This window comes from Pleurodeles waltl, chromosome 11 (assembly GCF_031143425.1).
Source record: "Pleurodeles waltl isolate 20211129_DDA chromosome 11, aPleWal1.hap1.20221129, whole genome shotgun sequence".
NCBI classification, from domain to species: Eukaryota; Metazoa; Chordata; class Amphibia; order Caudata; family Salamandridae; genus Pleurodeles; species Pleurodeles waltl.
In genome coordinates, this window is record NC_090450.1 from 899,775,944 (window position 1) to 899,794,947 (window position 19,004).

At 44.3% G+C, this 19,004-nt stretch overlaps 1 protein-coding gene across 5 annotated transcripts in view; it reads left to right on the forward strand.

The window, feature by feature from the left end:
• The window catches only part of HECTD4 (HECT domain E3 ubiquitin protein ligase 4), a 1,724,100-nt gene that overhangs the window by 473,828 nt on the left and 1,231,268 nt on the right, over nucleotides 1–19,004 (forward strand). For all 5 annotated transcript variants that reach the window (XR_011199486.1, XM_069214810.1, XM_069214812.1 and 2 more), the window contains exon 22: nucleotides 4,433–4,552. Coding sequence is in view for 4 of the 5 variants with exons in the window: in XM_069214810.1 (XP_069070911.1) it covers nucleotides 4,433–4,552 (120 nt within the window). In the remaining variant the exon portion in view is untranslated. The remainder of the gene's footprint in view (nucleotides 1–4,432; nucleotides 4,553–19,004) is intronic.

Below are 19,004 nucleotides of genomic sequence, written 5' to 3' on the forward strand. Positions count from 1 at the left end.
AATGGCACTGAACTGGGCCCAATGGATGTGGTATTACAAACTGCTGTATTTATCTGTACATCCTCTCTATAAACTTCCAACTAACTGTCTTCTGAGCAGAGTATTGCAAACTGCTATGTTTATGTGAGCATAATTATTGCAATTTCCTGTCCACCCAGCTGCTGAACAAGGGACAAGAACTGCTTCTGCCAGTACACCCTGGGCCCCTTAACATCTGCACGCGAATCCTTTACTTCTAGGATTCCGACATTTACACTTCACCCAGGAAAACATGGACGTTTTGATCAGTTCCCTTGTAGGCTCAACCAGTGCCAGATTGTAGGAAATTATTAATACACTAGTTTTTGTACACTTGCCAGCAATATTCTAGTGCAAAAAAAGACCGACTCTGATCATGCGGTTTACAATACTAGTCATAAGTGCCTTGCTTACTTCAAATGTTTCCTTCACTCCAGAGGCCTGTACAGAAATGGGATCTCATTATGGTGTTTACTTGCATCATGACCAAAGGCTTTGGACTTGCATGCATTTTGGTGACCTTAGATTTCTTACACGGATTAAGGTCTTGATAGGCGATTGCATATTAGTCAGCAAAAAGGAATGTGATTCATTTGCTTTCAGCTAAGGAACCTTACACCAGTTTCCATCCTAAGAAATCAATATCAGGACATTACTCGAATTCACTAAAAAGTGGTATTGAGTTTCACCTAAACCAGACGGTAGCCCTGCCAGTGTTTTTCAGTACGCTCAAGATGGAGGCAGAGCAATTGCTGCAAACACTGGAGGTGAATTGGCACTCAGCTGCTGTGCAGAAAGAGCCACACGCGTATAAACTGTACCACAAATGTCCCTGGTCGTCAGCCAGCCCTAGGGTAGGGCGGGCAGTGGTCAAAACCACCATTACCAAGTGGTATGCATTAAGTTCCCTTACCTTAAGATAGCTTTCAGTTTGTGTTAGCCCACTATACAAAGGGCTGCAATGACAGCATTCATTGTCAATACTGTTCTGGTGAACATCTGCAGTGGGGATGATTATCTAGTGATCATTCCATATCTTCTGTGACTCATGCTGCCTGAATGCCGACATTAACACCGACCTTGTAGCAGTGCTAAAACCATGTTTCAATCAGTAGCAGTGCTAAAACATGTTTCAATCATGAGCAGCTCTTTAACAACCTCCCCAGTATTTACTGCTTGGTTCTCTATTCAAATAGCTCCTTAATCTATTCAAAATACAGTGCTGGAGATGTTACTTACTTGCTAAAGTGGCTCCCCAACATTGCTTTTAAATAGATTAAGATGCAACACTCCTGACCTTTCTGGTGAACTGTTTTCTTTCTAACAGTTTAATGTCATTTTATTTGTGGTACAGCATCTAAGGAAGGGAAGTGCCAGGGGGGAGGTGTCCCTGCAGGGCAGGGAGATATAGGTAGGAATATACTCAAATGACTTTAGAATTACCCCCTGCAAGGATTCTGTTCAAAGATGTTATAATGTGTCTGTTATTTTTTCTGGATGATTCTTATCTTGACTTTTGCAAATATTTATAGAGCATCTAAATGTAAATCAGAAACCAGTCCTGTCGAATAAATGTTACAAGTATGGAACTTATTTTTCTGCCCCCCGATGAGTTTCCTGCTCTGTCACTCGGGTGAGTGTAGGCTATCTTTTCAGCTGCTAAGTTTCAGCTCTTTGCAGCTTAAGGAATGTTACATCTGCAGCACAGATGCATCCAAAAATGGTGATGGACTGGTTTCCCAGTTCAAGCTTTGTACTTTGCTACTATTTTCAGTTGCACATATTCTGTACAAGACAGCCATGTTCACCAATGCACTCTTAAAAGGAACTACCTGTTACTGTTATTTATGTGTTGGAACAAACCTTCATGCATGTCAATGAGACTTGTAATGTTAATTTCCACCACTCATGTGTTGTTGCGGCAGTTCCACCATACTGTACTGATATGGTGTAATTGCAGTAAGAGAGTTTTCCTCCTGCAGGAGCTTCCACCAAAGCAGCCTTAAGGCACTTTAGGGAGGGACGGGTAAGGGAGACACTGCCCGCTTTGGCAGATGTGTTTAAATAACATTTCTTCACTGTTAATATCTTCTGGATTAAAGCTTATCTGACCCAAAGTGATTTTGTTAACTGCTTAGCTTTGGTTGTAACTCTATTTTCTTTTAAAAGATTGATTAAAAATATATAAAATAAAAAATTTAACAACAGACTTCAGGAAGCCATATACAGTTGTGGAAAATGACATTCTCATTCAGACACTTAGAATACAGCCCTCTGTCCTAGAAAACATTGCCACAGCCTTTGTGCTCTTTGTAGCAAGGCTGCTTAGAAGACAAACTCTCTATGCAGTATTTCAGTAAAACCTCCTTGTGGGTTTAAAAAAGTCATAAGCAAAAGAACACAGATGTCTGCAACAAGCTGCATGTTAAACCAGGTCTTCTTTAGAATATTGAGGCTACACTTTTGAAAAAGTAAGGGGAAACACAGTTCGTAAGGAAAAGCCTAAGACCTACTACTCTTGATGAAAGTTTTTAGTTGCTTGCCTCTATTGAAGCAAGGCCATGAAGTCTTCTTTGCACACACGTTACTTGGGATTCTTCCTTGTGGCCTCTGGAACAGAACCTGCCAGACCCTTCTTAGTTTGTGTTTCTAGATCTTAGAAAAAGTATTTTACTGCAGGACTCCGAGTCTGCCACAGACCTAGTCTCCACAAATATTTGGTACAACTCCAGTCAGTATTTCTAGGATTTGCAGTTAACCACAAACCATGCAGTCAGTGGCTATGAATTTGCTTTGGGTCAGGTAATTTCGTTTTGCTCAAAGCATTTCACAGCTTCAAAGTACCTGTGTTGGAATGACATCTGAAGGCTGACTGGGTACAACCTTGGATTTAATCCTCCCAAGCAGGAGAATTGGAGTGGAAGAAGGAACAAATATTTTGGGACAGAGTTCTTAAAGGAAGGATGCTATTGATGGTGCTGTGTGAACGTTTCCTGCAATAGTTCTCCTAATCTCCACATCGTGTTTCCCAGTAGTTCAATGTCTGGTACGATTTACATAAGTCTCACAGAGGGCCCCGGGAAAGCAAGTATGATGGGGAGTACTTCATTAATTACAAAAGAGCTCTCTACACAGTCAGAGCGCTCCTCTTATAGAAACCAGACCAGATCTCCAGCAGAACCAAGACATTTCTCATGTCAGTATATTTACAACTGGTGGGTGAGTGCTGCCTCTTTGGAAAGTAAATCCATGAAAAAGGTACTTAACATTTGAACTGAGGCACTCTTTTGACATGAAATTTCTTCAATGAGAATTGGCTTTCTGAGTTGCCCTACCATCCAACAAAATGTATCCATCTTCAAGCCTTTCTGTGTCAGAAGGATAAATGCTGCTCAGAATACAGTTCAGCTTATCATGACAAGAATTATTCTAGATGTTGACCTCAACTAGTCAGTGTCCTTGCTCATGTTTTATGAATTCGTCCTCTACAGTGGAAAGGACATTGCATTTGTTGATTCCAAAGCATGTTATGCTATTATCCAAACAAGGTAAACTATTTAACAGGCTCAACTATAACTTTGAGGCTCATGTATGTGTACGGTTAAGGTAGTTTTAAACAAGACTATTGTAGTATACTTGGTCAACTATTAGGTTATTTTAACCTATTTCCAAACAGACTACTGCCCAACAGAGTCACCGCATATTCAACAAGAGGACATATCTACCACATATCTATATAGTCGCCACATTTAGGAAAATTGAGAGTTTCACAAAGCATTACGCCTTGGACTCACATGTATGCTTTTATACACAAGTCAGTAATGATTAGTAACCAGTTCAAATGTGGAACTTGTTTTGCCTCTCTTATCTTGGAAAACATATTGACAATACTGTTTATGATCTATTCCAAAAATATATGCATCACATGTTGCTTTGACAGAAATACTTACTTGTGAGAGTACTTCTCTAGAACGCATGGTTCATAGACATTTGCAACTCACCCCTTTTCTCGCAGTGGTTGATTCTCAACTCTACTAACCTGCTAAAAATAATTTAAAATGGCTTCTTCATGGTAGAGATATCCCTCCTTGATTGCCTGGATGGAACAAACCTGAATAGAAGTAGATGGATACCTTAGAAAGGTATTACTGTGCCATGTGAGGCACTGTGGACTTGTCACTATGGACTTATTAAAAACAGCAGTCTGGGCATTAAAAAAAACTGAATCTATGAGAGACACCTATATTGGAAAAGAAAAGTCGTCCATTAAATAACTATAAATACTTTGTTATTTACATACATGCATTTATGAAAATTTATGGTGTATTTTAAACACATGTAATGAAACAACTGTAACACCTGTCCAATGCATGCTTTTCTATAGTTATAGGAACATATTTTTTTTTTCTTTCAGTTGGTGATATACGCCGGTCCAAACACAAACAGTAGGAAGGTTGCAGAGTATGGAGGCAACACCCTTGGATACGGAAGTCGCAGTGTCTTAGGAACTGGCTGGCCAAAAGATTTAGTAAAGGTATTATAGACTTTATTTACCATTTCATGTTTTGTTGGCTGTACCTTTTGTACCTCTTGCCTGTTTATCCTTTGCACTTTTTTTTTAATGAAACTATTTTATTTATGTTCAACCAAATAATAGATCACATTTGCGATGCTTGCAAAACAGCATTCCGCAGGGAACCATAGCGTGAAATAAATGAAACTAAATGGGTTAGAGAAGACAATCAGCAGTATCTCGTGCAATGTTGCTTTATGATTCTTCATAACTCAGTCAAAGTAATATCACCAAGTTATGGCTCTCCTATGATGCCTCTATATTCCAACCATCCTCTGGACTTCTAAATCAGGATCTCTAATGTAATACAAGAGTCCATTGCATGTGCCCAGCTTCGAAAAATTGGTGTTTCTACACTTTTCCAGGCTTTCATTTATGCAGTTTCCAGACCCTAATTCACCAAGACCCTTTTTATCTGTTAGCATCCATATATAGATATGTCCAGATGGAGCGGTTGTGGATTATCTTGTGCCTTGGGACACATGACTGTACTATGCAAAAGGTCTTCCTGAGAATTCCTACATCTTAAGCAGTGGAGGGAGTTTTTCTTCCCAAACCTCAGTAATTTGTCCCTTGTGAGATATGTGAGATGGAGATAGTTCATTTGAATTAGTCTACACTGTGTAGCAGTAGTGACCTCTCCAAGGGCTGTTTGTGCTGCGTAACACTCCTCTTCAGAGAGCCGTCCCGCTTCCTCATCCCATACCTTCCTGAGTTCATCAGTTGTATTGTGGGTATGATGTCTCAAGGAACAATAACATTTCGAAATGTATTTGGTTCCAAAGTTACACAAATCTAAAAAAAAAAATGTTATGAATATCATAATTCTTTTGTAGATCATCAAAGGAGCATATGAGTGTACCTGACATGATATCACCCACGTTTGATAAACTGGTATTTTCCCACCCCTTGAGTTTCTCGAGAATGCTTAATTCCTGCATTAGGGCTCCTGTCGACAATAGGGTTTCTTTTGGTGAGACATCTGTGCCACCCATACACTTTTGAAGTCCTCCCCACCCCCAAAAATGTGATATGTGATAACCCCCCAAACCTCTCCTCCCCCTCAGTTAGAAGTGCAGTGGGCCTGTAGTGCCCATCATTCACTTTTCGGTGGCAATAGCACAGTCAGAGTTAAGCCCATAAAGCCATTCATTGATGGTTTAAGCACCTGGAGACCCTCTTGGGTGATTAGTGTGCTATACAAATCAATATAACATCACATAAACATAATATGGTTATCAAGTGGGCAGTCCAATATTACATCACGTCATCCTTGTGCACCAATCTGTTGTTGTCCTTTCACTTTTTAGTCTTAGAGAAGTACTGTTTTAGTGGTAGTTGGTGGCTACTACAGCATTCATATTGCATGAAGGGTGAGACTTTTGGCAGGAAGTTAAAAACTGTGCCCCAAAACCAGCCTCTGAGAAAGAGCACCTGGTTTGCTGTATATCTTGCCACATAGAACATCATTATAATCATGGTGAGCTAATTCCATTTTACAGGAATCGATACTTAACAGTAAAAGTACTAAATGCTATACCGGTAAAACAACCTTGTTTCCCTTGAGGAATCTGGGCACAGGGAATTATAAACAAATGATTCTAAATAATCATTTACTTTAAACCATTATATTGTTGGTCCTCATTGGGTATTGCACAAAATGAAATGTATATGGCTTGCATTACTGTTAATATGTAAATAGTTAATATATTTATATCAAAGTGGATTATACATGAACCATAGCGTGAAAAGTTAATCAATTACAAATACCATCAAGATGAGCAATAGTACAAACAATTTTCATAATCAAGTTTAGAACAAACTTAAGCAGTTCACTTTGATTTCTGAATTTCTTTAGGGATACCCAATTTAGACTGTCAAACATTGCCTTGATAGTGTAATACCAGGGGTAGACGAAACTTGGGGAATTTCAGTTCGTGGAATCTTGCAGAGTTACATAAAAACTCCGCAAGATTCTGCATAGTTCTGCCAAGGGATGGAAAAAATGCATGCTCTTCTGCTCGTGCAGCAATATAGCGCGAATGGCAACACGAGGTGGGCAGGAGCATGAGGCCATTCAAGTTGATTTTTCTGCTGCTCGAGTAGAAAATTGACTGGAAGCAGGCTTCTGACCGGAACCGCTTCAGCAACAGCTCACCTTAGAAAATCATGCCAAAGGCTTCCTAGCAACCAGAAATCACGCTAAGGGGTGCCGAATGTTGCTCTCTGTTGGCAGTTCGCTTGCTGGAGCCTCGTATTGTTCCCAATGTCATTGTACTGCTCGAATGAGAAAAAATGTCTGCCACACAGCGATTGCTGGAATTTGGCCAGATCCTGTTGTTAAAAGAATAACACGGAGCTGCCAAATTCCTCCTATTCCCCAAGCATAATTAAAGATTATGCCAGGCCCTATGTAATACCCATTAGCATATTGCACAGTAGCTGAAGTTTAACCACGGCCAGGGAGTTAAACAGTGGTTGCTTTCTTTTCTATTGCTGGGTTATACATCATACTCTGAGAGCGCAGAAGCTGTTAAAATGTTACTAAGTGGTAGATGGTGGAGGTTTTCAACTATCTTCACCCATTTCATTAGTCACTACTATTGAATGAAACATTGAGGAAACACTTCTGTCCTTGAATTCTGACAGCCCGGATGTGAGCATGTGTTCACAACAGAGCATTCCATAGCATTATTAATTCTTGAGAAGAGATGTCCACGTTCACTTCAGACATGGAAAGCAACATTTGTGTGTGTGTGTGAATGTAGAAAAAACAACATTAAAGCAGTACAGCAGAGCTGCCTACATTTTATCAGTAAAACCAATGAAGAGGATGAAGCAAATACATTGAGAGAGAAGCAGTGTTACTTCTTGTACCAAAAGACTAAAACAGAAAACTAAACCAAGCCCCTTCTCCATTCTCCTTAGGATACCAAAACCTTGTCACAGCTTTGGCTAGCTCACTATTTTTGTTTGTGTTTCTGTGTGTTGCCACAAGGAGAGTTTGCAGCTCTTATGGCATTTCATTGATGCTCTTTGATCTTTCTCAGTTTTCTTCTGAAGTACATAGCCTCATCTGAGTGGACATTAGGATTGATTTTTCTATTATTGACAAGTACAGGAGTGAGAGTAATGGAACCTGAAGGTTTCATGCCATTGTTAGTTTCTCACACTGCCAACAAGCAGTACCTTCTCACACTACCCAAAAGACCAGTACTTTGCACTTGTTACTCACTGCCAACACTGCACACTTGACTCCAGCACTGCACACTGCCCAAAAGCGCTTGCTTTTTACACTGCTAATCAGTTCCATCTCCTTGCACTGATAATCAGTGCTTGTTCTATATATTGCCTACCACTGCCACCTTCACACTGTCCACCTGTGAGCAGGTCCTCAACTTGCCCACTATCCCATCGTCTTGCAGTGCTCACTAGTGGCAAAGCATTATATTATTCACACACCTGTTTCTCACATTGTCTAACGGTGTCACCGTCTTTCATTTCCCTTCAGTGTCCATTGCTGTCTGCATCTCACTCTGTCCAACAGTGTTTGTGCCTTATTTTTATTTCCACCTTTGCCACTTCCTTACACAAACCACCAGTGTCGACTTCACGCACCACCAAATAATGCAGGCTCCTTACACTGCCCACAAGAGCTAGAAGAGCTAGAACATCGTACCACCCACTAGGGTGACATTTTCTGATTGTCCACCAATAGAAGCTGCTCTATCAGATCACTAACAGTCTCCTCATACTGACAATCCATTCAGGCTACTACTACTGCTCACCATTGTCAGTTCCTTGACCTGCGTAGAAAGAACCACTCCTTATTCTTGCAGGCCCAGAGCTTACTTGTGCCACCACCACATAGTGCCAGACAGTGTCCGCTCCTCACATTGTCCACAATCTGTCTACCAGTGCCAGTTGCTTGGAGAGAAAGAACACATATGGTGGTGTGACCCAGTTGTGGGATGTCAACATACAGTCAAAATGGCCCACCGGCAGTAATTGGAAAAAGAGCTGAGGGCCCCAGCCGGATCCAGGACTCGCAGGGATGTACTGGAAAGCACTGTAGGTGGCTGCTGCCAAAAGGAAGCAACACCATAGTTGAGTGATTGTGGAGTTTGGTTGGCTGTAAGGCAGGAAGTGAAGCCTTCCTCCAAACACCCCCCTCACTCACTCAGGTGATAAGCAAATTCCAAGAAGGGAGACACCCTGGGCTTTGAAAGGGGTCTGCAGTGAGATTTTGGCACTGAAGACAATGGGGTGTTACACACATAGCTCATCTCCCTCCAGGCCATAAAGGAAAAGGACAGCAGTGGACCACTGTCTGGCTTATCTGCCGTTAGTTTAAATCTTTGAGAGAAAAAGTCTGTGCTCATATAGTTCATTGCAAAACCATCACCAGTTGAGACATAGGGGAGACAACAGTTTCTAAGAAAAGACAGTAAACCAATATGCAGTATAAAGATTGAGGATGAGCTGTGCTTACCTTTAATAAGGGACAGTACAAAAAGGGAAGCAAGACAGAGTGCACCTATACAAAGGGCAACATATCGGTCATTTTACCTGATGGATAATAAAAACTTTGTTCCATAGAGGATGTGAATCACGTGGCCCCCGGCATCTAGAGTGGAGAATAAGTGTAGAGGTGACTGATGCTGCATCAGTAAAAATAACCCTGGTACCCATAAAGTTATATAAAAAAAAAAAAAAAGCAAAATCTAAAGGCAGTGCTGCAGCACAGAAAGCATATGAAACCTAAGCACCTAGAAATGTGAGGTCAGACAGGGGAGAGGACACATACTTGTGAGGTTACACATAGTTTCATAGAGCATTACTTTGCACCACTAAAATACAAAATAGCATCAGTCAAAACAGACTTGCAGAAGAGAATCAAGGATATCCAAAGATGTGTAGTGGATCTGATAGATACAATACAGTGAGGAGAGCAGATGAAAATCTCCTTGATAACGAACAGTATGAATGCTGCGTGCTCACACTGGAGAAACAGTGCATTCTTTTACAGGGAAGGAAGAGTTGCAAAATTGCTTAACAAGAGGATTGTGTAGTTTGAAGACGTGGCCATGGTAGTAAAGGGCAGGGATATCCAAGCCTACACGCACAGTATTTTGCAGCCATAATGGAAGAACCTGGTTACTTTATATTTGTGCACAGAGCAACCATGAGCAGTCATACCAATCACCTGCTAGTAGATATTACAGCAAGGTTCCACTTTGAAGGCAAAGGAACTCTTATATCAAAACAAATGAAAAATGATGATGCTATTTTCTGTATTGGTGTGCAAATGAAAATTCGGTAGGACATGCCCATTATTACACTACACAAATGAAAGGCATTCAAAGCAATTACAGACGTCTTTAGGGCCCAGGACATTCAGTACTCTTGGGAGTGCCCAGTTGTAGGAAGTGGGCTCTGTATATACTGTCTCAGAGTGAGCGATAGTGTGCAAAGAGTCCAAGGGTTCCCCTTAGCGGTTGATAGTGGCAAAATTAGATAATACTAATGCTCTATTTTCTGGTAGTGTGGTCGAGCAGTAGGCTTATCAGAGGGTACTGTTAAGCATTTGTTGTACCCACACAGGCATTAAATGAGGAACACACACTCAGACTTAACTCCAGGCCAATAGTTTTTATATAGAAAAATATATTTTCTTTATTTTAGAGCCACAAGATTCAGGATTTGAGGTAAGTAAATAAAGTGTAAGGTACTTCACACATGAAGTATAGAACTTTGATTTAAAACAGTAGTAGACACAGTTTTGGTTAAAATGGCAATAAACTATTTTAAAAGTGAACACTGTGCAAAAATCAACAGTTCCTGGGGGAGGTAAGTTTGGTTAAGTTCCTCAGGTAAGTAAAGCACTTACACAGTCAATCTTCTGGGCATAGGCAGTGCTCCTATTTCAGTCTGCTAGCATGTAAGTACCTGTGTCCCCAAGGAGCAGACCAGGGGGATTTTGTAGAGCACAGGGGGGGACACAAACAGGCACACCCTCAGCGGCACAGGGGCGGCCGGGTACAGTGTGCAAAGTAGGCGTCTGGTTTGCTATTGAAACCAATGGAGGGACCCAGGGGTCACTTTGGCGATGCAGGCAGGGCACAGGGAGGCTTCTCGGGCCAGCCACCGACAGGTCTAGGATGAGGGCCATCTGCTGGTCACTCCTGCACTTGTGGGTGGTTCCTCTCGGTCCTGGGCGTGCAGTGCTTGGTCCAGGTGTCAGGTTCCTTGTTACCAGGCAGTCTCGGTCAGGGGGAGCCTCTGGATCCTCTCTGCAGGCATCGCTTTGGGGGATCGGGGGGGGGTCGACTCAGGGTACCCACGTCGTTATAGTCACCTGGGACTCCTCTCTGCGGTGTTGGTTCTCTGGAGCTCGAGCCGGGGGTGTTGGGTGCAGAGCGTGAAGTCTCACGCTTCCGGCTGGAAGAGAGCGTTCTTTGGAAGTTGCTTTAAAGTTGCAAAGTTGTTGCACTTTTTGAACAGTACCGCTGTCCTCAGGAGTTTCTTGGTCCTTTCGGTTCAGGGCAGTACTCTTGAGTTCTCAGAGGTCGCTGGTCCCTGTGGGATGCGTCGCTGTGCAGGTTCTTTAAGTCTAGAGGCAGGCCAGTAGGGCTGGGGCCAAGTCAGTTGTCGTCTCAGTTGTCTCCGCGGGGCTTTCAGGTCAGCAGTCCTCCCTCTTTCTTCAGGTTTCAGGTATCTGATTTCCTGGGTTCAGGGTCACTCCTAAGTACTAAATTTAGGGGTGTGTTTAGGTCAGGGGGGCAGTAGCCAATGGCTACTGTCCTGAAGGGTGTCTACACCCTCTTTGTGTCTCCTCCCTGAGGGGAGAGGAGGGAGGGGGGCACATCCCTATTCCTACTGGGGGAATCCTCCAAACTCAGATGGAGGATTTCTAAAGGCAGGGGTCACCTCTGCTCAGGGCACCTTGGGGGCTGTCCTGACTGGTGGGTGACTCCTCCTTGTTTTTCTCATTATCTCCTCTAACCTTGCCGCCAAAAGTGAGGTCAGTGACAGGAGGGCCGGGCATCTCCACTAGCTGGGATGCCATGGGGTGCTGTAACAAAAGGCATGAGCCTTTGAGGCTCACCACCAGGTGTTACAGTTCCTGCAGGAGGAGGTGAGAAGCACCTCCACCCAGTACAGGCTTTGTTCCTGGCCACAGCGTGACAAAGGCACTCGCCCCATGTGGCCAGAAACTCGTCTGGTTGTGGCAGGCTGGCAGAAACTGGTCAGCCTAGCACTAGGAGTCAGACTGGTATTCAGGGGACATCTCTAAGATGTCCTCTGGGTGTATTTAACAGTGAATCCCACACTGGCATCAGTGTGCATTTACTGTGCTGAGACGTTTGATACCAAACTTCCCAGATTTCAGTGTAGCCATTATGGAACTGTGGAGTTCGTGTTTGACAAACTCCCAGACCATATACTCTTTATGGCTACCCTGCACTTACAATGTCTAAGGTTTTGCTCACCTGTGGTATAGTGCACCCTGCCTTAGTGCTGTAAGGCCTGCTAGAGGGGGGTGACTTACCTATGCCACAGGCAGTGAGAGGTGGGCATGGCACACAAGCTGTGAGGCAGTGTGCATGTGCTGAGTGAGGGGTCCCCAGGGTGGCATAAGACATGCTGCAGCCCTTTGAGACATTCCCTGGCAACAGGGCCCTTGGTACCAGGAGTACCATTTAAAAGGGACTTATCTGTGTGCCAGGCTGTGCCAATTGTGAGAGCAAAGGTACAGTTTAGGGAGGGAACACTGATGCTGGGCCCTGGTTAGCAGCTATTGATTGGGAGGAAGGGAAACAAATATGCTTCTAGGGCTCCATGCACCCATGTTAAATTAAAGTGAGGAGTGGGGCACCAGACTACATTCAGCGAGAGAGAAAACTGGCAAGAATTGGAGTTTTAGGTTTCTTTTGAATTTGGGATCTCAACGTTTCAGCAAGAGTTGCATTTATTTGGGAAGGATGAGTTAAGCGGTAGTGGTGGGATAAAGTTTAAAACAGATGGAGCACAGCCGTCCATCTTGAAGTGAGCAACACAGGCAAAATGGGGAATAAATCCGAAGGGAAAGCGATGCTTGGTGTAGCCTCTCAACAAATACAACTGGAACAGCACCCTTCAAGTTTACTACATATATAGGGACTAAATAATCTTGCTAAATGATTTAAAGTAGTGTAGCAGTTAAGAAAGGGAGATATGCATGTTGGTTTCCTGCATGAGATGTATGTTAAGGAAATACCAGATGAGGCTATTTTTTCTAGTACAATACCTGGCCTGTGGTGGTTACAAAAACAGGGGCATGGGTATTTTGATGTCTGACCATTTTCCATACACTGTACAACCTTCTTTCCGCGACCCTCAGGTAGATTCAACCTGTTAAATAGGCGATTACAGGGATTTCTGGCTGTCTTCAGCTTCAATCTGTTTACCTAATGTAGTTCAGGAGGCCTTCCTGTGTGCAACACTACAGAAGGTGTTAGAAAAAGCTGCAGGTCTGCTTATAATAGGAGGGGACTTCAACTTAGGTATGAACAGGGACACAGATAGGAGTACCCACAGTCATGATGTGCAGTCATTATTATAACCAAGGGAAGAAACCTATAGAAAAACCTGGAATTAGTGGATTACTGGAAGCATAAACACACTGTACTGCAGGACTACTGACACTACTTCCACGCAGATAAATCCAATACGAAAATAAATTAAACACATGCTTAATAGTAGCTTTAAAGGAAGCAGCACAAGGACATATTACATTATCAGATCATAAACTAATAACCAATACAATGCAAGATACTGGGCTGCTGTGTCAAAGGGATGAACGTGAGCTGAAAACTCATTGATTACCTACTTAAATATCTGATGTTAATTCGGGCAGTCCAGGAAACTATCAAAATATGAAAATATAGGGACACTATTAGCTAACAGACATTATGTCTGCAAGTGTATGTACATCACAGAAATCCAAAGACTTGGAGGCCAGTGAGTGTACTCAGAGGAAATAAACCGTGAAACATTCAAGAATATTTACCAACCGCTATATAGTAATGAGAAAAAGTCACAGGAGAGATGACAATATCTAAACAATGTTTCTTTGCCCAAATAAACAACAGAGATTTGGAGATTTGAGATGTTAGAATAATATATATCAAAAGAAAGTTATTCTCAGGATAAGTGCCAGGCCCTTGTGATTGTAGAATATCTTCACAGGGAATTTTGCAGCTAGACTTGACAATATTGTGCTGAGCTTTGAGGGGAATACGAAAAAATATTGACAGAAATAGGTTGGAAGTTGATACATGTAAAATAATCAATCAATCAACATATTTATAGAGCGCACTACATACCCGTTAGGGTTTCAAGGCGCTTGGGTGGGGGATGGGGTGGGAGGGGGTGGAGGGGGGATTAACCTGCTACTGGTCAAAGAGCCAGGTCTTGAGGAGTCTTCTGAAGGTGAGTAGGCCCTGGGTCTGTCGTAGGTTGGTTGGGAGAGTGTTCCATGTCTTGGTGGCGAGGTAGGAGAAAGATCTGCCGCCGGATGTCTTTCGATGGATGTGGGGGACAGTGGCGAGGGCGAGGTCTGCGGAGCTGTCGGTTGGGGATGTAGAAGCTGAGTCTGTTGTTGAGGTAAGCAGGTCCAGAGTCGTGGAGTGCTTTGCGTGCGTGGGTAAGGAGCTTGAATGTAATCCTCTTGTCAACGGGGAGCAAGTGGAGGTCTCAAGTGGGGTGTGATGTGGCTGTGGCGGGGTATGTTGAGGATCAGTCGGGCGGAGGCGTTTTGGATGCGTTGGAGGCGTTGCAGGTGTTTGGTCGGGATGCCTGTGTAGAGTGCGTTGCCATAGTCTATCCTGCTGCTGACGAGGGCCTTTGTCACTGTTTTTTTTGTTGCTGTCGGCATCCACTTGTAGATCCTGCGGGGCATGCAGAGAGTGTTGTAGCAGGAGGAGGAGACTGCGTTGACCTGTTTTGACATGGAGAGGGAGGAGTCAAGGATGAAGCCCAGATTGCGTGCGTGGTCGGTCGGTGTTGGTGGGGTTCCTAGAGATGTTGGCCACCAAGAGTCGTCCCATGCGGAGGGTTTGGGTCCGAGGATGAGGACCTCCGTTTTGTCTGAGTTCAGTTTCAGGCGGCTGTTTCTCATCCATTCGGCGACGGTCTTCATTCCCTCGTGGAGGTTGGACTTGGCGGTGTGCGGGTCCTTGGTGAGGGAGAGGATGAGCTGGGTGTCGTCAGCGTAGGAGATAATGTTGAGGTTGTGTTGGCGGGCTACTTGTGCGAGGGGGGCCATGTAGATGTTGAATAATGTTGGGCTGAGGGATGAGCCCTGGGGTACGCCGCAGATGATGGTGGCTTTGGAGCGGAAGGGAGGGAGGCGGACTCTCTGGGTTCTGTCAGAGAGGAAGGATGTATTCCGTTCGAGGGCTTTCTCTTGTATTCCGGCTTCGAAGAGGCGTGTTCTCAGAGTGTGATGGCATACCGTGTCGAAGGCGGCTGATAGGTCCAGGAGGATGAGGGCTGATGTTTCGCCGTTGTCCATTTGGCGTCTGTGGTGGCGAGGAGCGCGGTCTCGGTGCTGGGGTTTTGTCTGAAGCCAGACTGGGAGGGGTCCAGGATGTCGTTGTCTTCGAGGTTGTGTGTTGACGATTTTCTGGATGACCTTCGCAGGGAACGGAAGTAGGGAGATGGGTCGGAAGTTCTTGAGGTCCTGGGGGTCAGCTTTGGGCTTCTTAAGGAGGGCGTTGATTTCTGCGTGTATCCAACTTTCCGGGAATGTTGCTGTTTCGAAGGAGATGTTGATGACCTTCCGTTCAGTTGGGGAGCGATGGCTGCGTCTGCTTTGTTGTACACGTGGTGAGGGCATGGGTCTGACGGTGATCCGGAGTGGATGGAGTTCATGAATTTGCGTGTCTCGGTGTCGCTGACGTTGGCCCAGGAGGTCAGGCGATTGGAGCGGGTGGTGTTAGCGGGTTGGTGACTGGCGTGGGCGTGGTGGGGGTGGCTGTGGTGTTGAAGCTGTTGTGGATGTTGGTGATCTTTCGGTGGAAGAAGGTGGCCAGAGAGTCGCAGAGCTCTTGAGAGGGTGGAATGTCGTTGACGTTGGCGCTGGGGTTGGAGAGTTCTTTCACGATGCTGAAGAGCTCTTTGCTGTCGTGTGCGTTGTTTTCTAGGCGATCTTTGAAGGAGGATCTATTGGCTAGTCTGATTAGTTGGTGGTGTCTGCGGGTGGCGTCTTTGTGGGCTGTGAGGCTGTCGGGTGTGTGTTTGGTGAGCCGTTTATTCTTAAGTTTCCATCAGGTGCGCTTGGAGGTCTGGAGCTCTTTGGTGAACCAAGTGGCTTTCTTGGTGGCTTGGTTGTTGGTGGTCTTCTTGAGTGGTGCAAGGGAGTTGGCGCAGTCGTTGATCCACTGTCTGAGGTTGTGGGCGGCGGTGTCTGGGTCGGTGGGGGTGTTAGGCGGGTTCTGGGCAAGGGCGCTGGTCAGCTGGTCTTTGGTGACTTGGTGCTTGACCTGTTTCTGGAAGGGGAAGTGGATGCAGTGGTGGTCGGTCCAGTGGAGTTCGGTGGTGTGGTTGAAGGTGACGTGGGCGCTTGTGGAGAAGATGGGGTCAAGCGTGTGGCCGGCTGCGTGGGTAGGTGTGGTGACGAGTTGTCTGAGGCCGAGTTTGGCGAGGTTGTCGATCAGGGTGGTGGAGTTGGTGTTGTTGTTGTTCTCGAGGTGGAAGTTAAGGTCCCCGAGGAGGATGTAGTCTGTAGAGGTGAGTGCGTGGGTGCTGGCGAGGTCAGAGATGGAGTCGCTGAACGGTGCCCGTGGTCCAGGGGGTCTGTAGTTGAGTGTTCCTCTGAGGGTGGTGTTGGGGTCGGTGTGTATTTGGAAGTGCAGGTGTTCGGCAGGTAAATAAACCTCTTTTAGATGAGCATACTGACCCTTTCAAGCCCTGTCACTTCCATAGAAAGCCAAGTAGGAGAACAAGCAGTTGCAGGACTTAATATAAATTTAGTGAAAGCAGAGGGTTTTATGGTGTGGCTGGACAGAGAATCATCAGACCCTAGAAAACAAACCAGACGCTTCCAGTCGTTCATCTCACACAAACTAATTAGGTGTTGACTTAGCGACAACAATGGGAGAAAAAGGGCAGAGCAGTTATACACCACTGTACATACTGCTCAAAGTGACCATGCAAAGCTGGCGCATACATGCAGTGCAATAGTTAGGAATGGCACGAGGGCCAAGAAAACCAGTACTACCTGCAATATTTCAAATTTTTACAAAGAATAAACAAAACACAAAGCACACTATGGCCCGGCTAAAGGAGACCGGTAGTGCCAAACCTTATTTACCATTACAAAGCTACTCCATTCAGATTTCTGGTTGAGTTGATAAAGGGCGAGAGCGAGAAGGAGTACTAATACTGCGTTGCACCTTGGCAGGGAGATAGTCAGTTATGAGCTATCTAATAGATAACAACACCACAGTGAAGCAGGAACATCTCTAATACGGTAAGCAACAATGAAAACTTGGGTAACCTCAGTAGCAAGTAGGGAGTAAGACAGTGACTGTGCATTTTGCTCTTTACACCTCTGTGTGAGGGACATGGCTTTCACCTAAGGTGTGAGTAGGTAAACGCTTGGAGAATGGAGGGCAGGGAGATGCAACAGGCTGGGGGACTTTTTTGCAATATGTATTTAAAAGGGTTTGAAGATCTCAACACATAAATCTAGCTTTGACTTACAACCTGAGGTAGTATATGTACTCACCAGAACCCTCATGGGATGGATAAGTGTTCCGGGGAGCACTGTTCCTACCCGTGTTGTGAGAACCTTTTGGACCTATGTTGGTTCCCCCTGTTTTTAGCATCATTTTATATTTCATATTTTATGTATTTTAGCTGCATCGCTTTTAGCTGTGACATTTTATTCACATTTCCTGCATGAAATGCTTCTAGGAATATGTGGTATGAGCTACTTATTTAGTTAGCCTTGCCACAACATATAATCAGTACTTTCTGTTAAAAACTAGAAGCACTGTACACAATATCCTAGTTCCTTGTGTTGCCAGTTCAGGAGACCGCTTCTGATGCCTAGACACAGGATTGCATCAGGACTGCTTCCAACACAGTATGGGTTTATTATATAAATGGTGCACTTACCCAGAAAGGGCAATGGGCACTCCAGCCATGACTGTCCTGGGACGTTGCTGTGTTTGACTGGTGCTAAACTACCCGCACCCGAGATGATCGCCATCTACACTGCAGGCCGACTTCTGACACTGTCTTCAGGTATGGGGGTGAGGCTAATCCCTTAGATCGGGCCAGGCAGAAGGGTACCCTACTATGCTCTCAGTGTAGTCTTGGGGTTAGGTAGGAACCTCTAGCATCTCTAAATCAAAGTTACTATGGTTGGATTATTCATTGTCATCACCATGTTTATCATGCTGTTTTTGTTTCATCTGCATAGTTAATAGCAGCCCACTAGCTCTTTGCAAGATCTTCCTTGTTTCAATAAATATATTAAACAGTTTGTATATCTTTTGTGTATTCTCGCCTGGACATGCATGAGTAATACAATGAAATGGTGCAATCTATTTCTACGACTTCCTGGGGAGTCAGTGTGTTGTGTTCAGGTTGCCATAATCACCTTCCACCCTGGTAGGCTTAGGGCATTGGGTGAGGCACTGTGAGCTAGCCAGGAATTGAGTTGACAGTTTCTGATGGTGTGAATGGACTTCATCTCCCACATTCTGAAGTTCTGTCATTCTAAATACGCAGTTCTGTCATCTTAGGGGAAACCATATGACATGGTGCCAACAAAGTATTAAGATCAGGTACTTATTTAACAGGTCTCCTGAGTAGTTTTCACTTCTTTGCCCATTTCACCTAATACGGAGATGTCCATGGTGATAAGGATCAAATTCTCCTCAGCAATATAGGAAGCACCTATATTTGTCGGTAGGTTTAAGCCTGAACCTTTAAAAGAAAATCCCCACGTTAATATTTTCTTCTCTGAATTCCATTCACCAAAATGGCAAACCAAGTTAAACTGCAGAGATTCACTTATACAACATTTCCTCCAAAATGGACTAGTTAACGGAGGTGGAGATGTTACGTTTGTGGTTGAGGCACACAGTGCATACAGAACTAAAGTATTTTACTCATGGGTCAGTTTTCCGGCAGTCGATGACAAAACAAATGCATTTCATACATACAGAGTGGCCACCCCACCAGGACAATACAGAGCATATCAAGACCTATCAATACCTTTAACAGTTCAGGAACATCAAAATTGGTTCCAAGGCGCCCTACCACATGTTGATGAACATGTTAGATTGGGTCCCCTCAGTAATGATGGGGCCTCATGGCCAGTTCTAGCTACCTACACACCATATCCAAACATAGA